The 6,482-nt window shown below is 39.4% G+C and overlaps 1 protein-coding gene across 1 annotated transcript; it reads right to left on the bottom strand.

The window, feature by feature from the left end:
• Positions 1–3,187: 3,187 nt before the first annotated feature.
• On the bottom strand, positions 3,188–4,767 carry LOC134208149 (serine protease grass-like). Its single transcript, XM_062684217.1, has 4 exons — positions 4,607–4,767; positions 4,073–4,535; positions 3,801–4,012; positions 3,188–3,686 (listed from the first exon to the last, which is right to left on the bottom strand). Exons 1-4 carry the CDS (start codon positions 4,683–4,685, stop codon positions 3,265–3,267), a joined length of 1,176 nt encoding a protein of 391 aa, XP_062540201.1. The 5' UTR covers positions 4,686–4,767; the 3' UTR covers positions 3,188–3,264.
• Between the last annotated feature and the right edge of the window lie 1,715 nt (positions 4,768–6,482).

The raw sequence follows: 6,482 nt of genomic DNA, 5'->3' as shown, positions 1-6,482 counted from the left end.
ACAATGTGAGTCACCCACCGCGAGTTTGCATCGGTGGTGATTAAATCGAGGTGGTAGAAGAATTTGTGTACTTTCGGAGACGCATAGTGGCTGGAAATCGTACGTTCTTTGAACTCCGCAAGACGCTCCGATCGAATAGCGTTCGCCGCCGTACCAAACTGACAATCTACAATACGCTCATTAGACCGGTAGTTCTCTACGGACACGAGACCTGGACGATGCTCGTGGAGGACCAACGCGCACTTGGAGTTTTCGAAAGGAAAGTGCTGCGTACCATCTATGGTGGGGTGCAGATGACGGACGGTACGTGGAGGAGGCGAATGAACCACGAGTTGCATGAGCTGCTGGGAGAACCATCCATCGTTCACACTGCGAAAATCGGACGACTGCGGTGGGCCGGGCACGTAGCCAGAATGTCGGACAGTAACCCGGTGAAAATGGTTCTCGACAACGATCCGACGGGCACAAGAAGGCGAGGTGCGCAGTGAGCAAGGTGGATCGATCAGGTAGATGACTTGCGGACCCTCCGTAATATTCATGCCATTGTTGTTTTTGCCTTTTCTTGATTTGTGAAGCATTCTAGATAAGTATTTTAAAAATGAAATACTAGTTTGCAATCTACAAAATTTATCAATACAATGCTAATGCAACTTGTAGCTCTATACCCGGTTTGAAAATTCATGCAAAAGTCACTATTTGGTGAATGTTTAAGGGTAAGTCCACGTTGGACGTTGGACGTAAAGGGGCGTAAAGACCGCTGAGATACCGATCCAGCGGAAAAGGCGAAGTAATCGATGCTGTGCGTAAGTGACACTTGATGAGTATAATGCATTCAACAGCGCAGTAGGATAAACAGTTGCCATTCTTGACACCGATCGTCGGCGTCGCCGATGTCGTAGCCCTAGGGGTTTGCGGGGAATCAATTCCCGAGGTGGAACTGACCGCAAGGTGACGGATGCAGTGATTCATGTGGGAGAAGCCGAGCTTCTCGGAATTATGATGGGCGACAAGCTACCTTCCGCAGCCATGTCGATTATGCATGCAAGAGGGCTTCGATTGCTGTTGCGGCATTATCGAGGATGATGTTGGACATATTCAAGGTGCGCAATAGTAGACGTAAGCTACTGACCTGGGTGCTGCGGAAAGAGAAGCTTTTTTATTGTCAAGCGAGTATAGGGTTATTTTGAAATCAATTCCATAAGCAAAATTAGTTTGCAGCTACTTAGCTCGATTTCGATTTTTTCTCTTAGAACATTTTTGGGATTTTTTTACATCGAATTTTAACAACGAACGATACGCAAACGTTTTCGTAGCCAAAAACATCCTCCTATGCAAAATTTGGGCTCATTAATGTTTTTAAATTTTTACCCATGAAAATTTTCCCAAGGGGGGGGGCGAAATCAAACGTCTTTTTGTTTTTGATGCCGTATGACTTAAAAATACATGAAACGTCAAGGTCTTAAAAAAAACAATTTTGAGAAAAATCGATTTTTTCTCTTAGAACATTTTTGGAACTCAGATGATCAAAAAAAATTTCATCAAATTTTAACACCGGACGATACGCAAACGTAAAATAAAGTTTTGATTAATTTTGAGCATTCCTAAATCATGTTCGAATTAGCTCAAATTTTGCATAGGGGAATATTTTTGGCTACGAAAACGTTTGCGCATCGTCCGTTGTTAAAATTTGATGAAAAAAATTTTCATCATTTGAGTCCCAAAGTCCCCAAAAAGTTCTAAGAGAAAAAATCGAATTAAGCAAAAAAAAAAAAATTTAAATGGCATCAGATCTCGACGTTTCATGCATTTTTAAGTCATTTGGCATTAAGAACAAAAATTCGATTTTCGACTTTTCCTTTGGCCCCCCCTTGGGAAAATTTTCATGGGTAAAAATTTCAAAACTTTGATGAATTTTAGGCACCCTTAAATCATGTCTGATTGAGATCAAATTTTGCATGGGATCATATTTTGGGGCAATGAAACTTGTCAGCAATGTCGTTTTTTGAAATTCGATGACAATTTTTTTCCCATGCATTCCATTGGCACCCTATATGACTTTACTATGGTTTATACTAAGGACACACCTGTGGTACTTGTACTATGGTACAAGAGGACAAGAAAATTATTCCAAGACTATCTTTGATAAAGACAATAATTGATATGGTACTCATTTCAAGATTCTTGTACCATGTACTTGTACTTATACCACCAGTGTGTCATTAGTATTACTTGCATTCCCGCTTCAACCAACTGTTGGATTTCGTACATTTTCGTAACAAGTGATTTCCATATTGCTTCCCTACTAATTCGCCGCTCGAAATATAATGGGAAAATAGTTGTTACAAAACTTACAAAACTTAAACATAATTTATTTTTATTTTATTTCCAAATAACAACAATACTTCTCAATATAAGGTTTGAAACGAACATAACCACAATCTTCAATGTTTGGCTCCGGAAAAAAGGCAGTTTTGGCTTCAGTTTGACAAGCAAATTGATTATATCCGCACCACCCAGCTACTGACAGGCGTTGCCGTATCTATCCTTAGATACGACGGCCGGTCCTAGGCTCATGCTCGTGGGGAAGCCAGTTACCTGCGGACGCTGGAGAGCACGTACCGCTTGATGTGTCTCAGAGTGATATCTGCCTACCGCACGGAAAAGAAACCATTGGTGTAGCGATGCTCTTTGTTCCAAAACCTTGTGAGAAGATGTGATCTGATCAGATCAGATCAGAATGAAGAGCAAAGCTAAGTGGATCGAACTAGTCAAGACGTCGAAGACGAAGTACATGATAGGAAGAGACTCAAAAGACAACTATGTAAGTTACCCACCACGATTCTGTATCGGTGGTAACGACATCAAGGTGGTTGAAGAATTCGTATACTTGGGCTCACTGGGCTGCCCAAAAAGATACCAGCAGAGAAATTCGGGGATGCATCGTGGCAGGAAGTTGTACATACATACTTTGGACTCCGCACGATCGGAGCGATCGAATAGAGTTCGCCGCCGTACCAAACTGACCATCTACAAAACAGTCATTAGATCGGTCGTCCTCTACGGACACGAGACCTGGACTTTACCAGGAGGACCAACGTGCACTTGGAAGTTTCAAAGTGCTGCGTATCTTCTATTTCCATCTCCAAAGAGGAGGGTTGTCATCAACCGTCATCAACGTATCCGCACAGACATTTAATGCTATATATTCTGACTTTATCTAACCTTGACAGTACCTATATGTAAGTTGAAATATACAAATCATGCTCAGCAGCTTGGTTCAATTTTATCCAATATCCAGTCCATGTAATCAGCAACCCGGCAGTACACTCCAGGTACGTTCAATTGGCCACAAGAGCTGACACCGGCGGCAACGATTCCGTACTGCACGAAACGGACCCCCCGATGGTCGACGAAAGTTCCCATTGGTCCACCCGAATCCCCGCTGCAAGAGTCAACGTAATCTTCACCGCCTGCGCACATATGTTTGCTGCTCAACTTGATGTTTAGTCGGTTCTGATTCAGTTTCTGTTGACACTCTTTGTTATCTACGAGAGGCACAGTAGCTTGTAGGAGCACATTCGAAGGTGCTCCATGTTCCGTCATTCCCCAACCAGTTACAATGTATCTATCGAAGACGTTCCTTCGAAGCTTTGCCGTAACTGGTAAGCAAAGTGGTCGCATGTGATCTTCAATAGATAAAATAAACTCAGTTAAGATCATTAGCATGTATTCTAAATGACACTATGAACATGTTCGTTCAAAGTGACTTCAAAGTGATCCACACCACTAAAAATATGTACCTGCAAAAGTGACATCTCTATTCAGGCGAATCAGTCCGATGTCATTACTGAATCTTGGACGATTGTATTCCTCGTGTACAGCGTACGACTCAACCCCAAACGATTCAGATGGATTGGCGCAATCTCTATCGATTTCATTTCCACGTTCATCGTGGAAAACGTTGCAATCTATTTCTTGATCCTTAGTATGTTCCCCCAGTACCACGCTATGTCTGTGGAAATTGAAAGAATGTCAATTAGATGTCAGCATAGCCTTCGCTCGATTCACCCACAATTTCTCCCTTCTAGTCCGGATGCAATGCGCTGCTGTTAGAACATATCGTTCGTTAATCAAGGATCCACCACATCGGTCGGCGATTTTTCCTTTCACCTCATACCGAATGACCGCCATCCAAGGGTACGAAAATACCTTAGTAACATTTGCTCTTGACAATCTATCTTCAGCGGCTTTCCCACATTCTTGCGGTAGTAAGTTTAGCTTGGAAGTAGTTGATCGATTAGGACATGTCCTTGCTGTTGTAGCAGTCGGTGAAGGGGATTGAACGACCACTTCTTGTGGTTCGCAGCAAATGCTACGCGTAACATCGGGAAGTACGCAAGCTGCCTTCCTTATGTAATTAGCATGTCCTTTCGATGGAGGAATAGGATTACTCAACAGTGTGTAAATGTTTCGACATCGTTGTATTGGAACGCAATAGCCAGATTTTTGAAGAGGTGTTGTACACGGAGCATCTTCTGCAAATGGTTAACAATTCACTGTAGAAGAAGTCACAAATTATTTCACTTGTAGCTTGTAAAATACAAACGGCCTTGCACTCCACTAAGCCAGGCGAGTAATGCCCAACATAATCCAATCACCGAGAGTGAATAAGTAGAAGGCTTCATCGCCTCTTGCTCGAAATTAGTCGAATAACACGTAATCGGATCGCTACACACGGATCGGCACAATTATGTACGATGCAGTCGAGGAAGCTCCGAATACTGAAAAAAGCTTATTTACACAGCGTCAATAGGTGAACCATTATCAATCTTAATGACCTTTGCTCCAGCTGCTAATGAATCTTCGGGCGCTGACTGAACATTACATAAACATCTAACATGTTGGATGTTATGTGGGGAATTTGTTGTATTTGTACACAGTAGAGTTGGGCGCAATTGTGTGGCAGAACTTAAACTTCTTCCAATCAAGTGAGATAGCATAGCATATCTGACCGCACACTATCCTGGGTTGGCTGTCGATAGGGACGTTAGATGCGCCAGAAGAACAGCCTGGGGCTTGGCATGTTTTTCATTCAACGATCCCTTTGTTCAACACCTGGCCAGGTCCTTACGATCAGTGGGGATTTAGGTGGGAAGTGTTGATTAGATACCTACTTAAGAAAATGCGGAGAACTCGCGCGACCTTCATAGGTATATGGAGTAATATGTAATATGAACAAATAGATGTTGACAAAACAATTGCATTGATTTTGCAATCTGCGGCATATTTCTGAAATAATAAATTATAGTAATATTAGACTTTGTACTGTGATGCTCCTTCAGAATCATCGTCAGCACCCAATGTTTCTGAAAATGAAGATCAACTATTGTCATTTGGTTAGGTAAATCGTTGACAAGATGATTGTTTATAAATGTTTATGCGAGATTATTTAAAATATATGGAGCTCCGTAGTATGGAAATATTAAAAATAAGTATAGAAAAAACGTTGAAATTTATGAAAATCGAAGGAGAGCTAATTGATCCTTGGTGTGAAATAAACTTCACCAGCAACACTTGTTTCAGCTGAAAAGGAAATATTAATGTTTAGATTGCGATTACATTATTTGACCCTGACCGAAGGACCTCAGCTTCAAGAAATCAGCGTCACCCGATCACCGTGTGTCAATAAAAATATATGGTTAAAATTATTAAAATAAATATGTTTCTTCTATTGTATTGGAAATGTTACCTTTCTTTGTATCTTGTCAGCTCCTCCCGTTTTTATATCACAAAACCTATCAAAGTTTTGTCAGATAATAACGACCTAGGAAAAGGATGCCCTCTCAATCTTCCTGTATTTTTAGTGAACCAGTTTTAGTAATTTTTTAATAAAAATTTATTTGTAAGTGTGGAGAAAAAAATATTAGAAAATATGACAATTTGAAGGGATTGAAAATGAATATATGAAAATATGAATAAAACATGAACATTTATGATAAAAATAAATATTAAAGAATGAAAACATAAACATATGAATATATAACAAAATGAAAATATATAAATTTGAAAATAAGAAAATATAAAAATATGAAAGTGGCAGAATATGACAATATGGGTATATGAAAATATGAATCATGAACATATGGAAATATAAGAGATAAACATTTAAACAAGGAAAATTATGAGAATATAACACATGGAAGGATAAGAATAAGAATGTATAAAATATGGAAATAACTTCACACTTTCACACTATTATATATACATGCTATGAAAATAAAAATATGAGAAAACAAAAGTATATATTTTCATACTTAAAATTTAAATGTATATGAAAAAATAAATATATGAAAATATAAATATATGATAATATAAATATATGAAAATAAAGATATATAAAAATATAAATAAATGAAAACATAAATACAGGTAATCTTCGATATAACGTACCCCCGATATAACGTACACTCGATATAGCGTAC

This window comes from Armigeres subalbatus, chromosome 1 (assembly GCF_024139115.2).
Source record: "Armigeres subalbatus isolate Guangzhou_Male chromosome 1, GZ_Asu_2, whole genome shotgun sequence".
Lineage (NCBI taxonomy): Eukaryota > Metazoa > Arthropoda > Insecta > Diptera > Culicidae > Armigeres > Armigeres subalbatus.
Note: the sequence above shows the minus strand (reverse complement) of the source record. Positions and strands in the feature narration are given on the sequence as shown.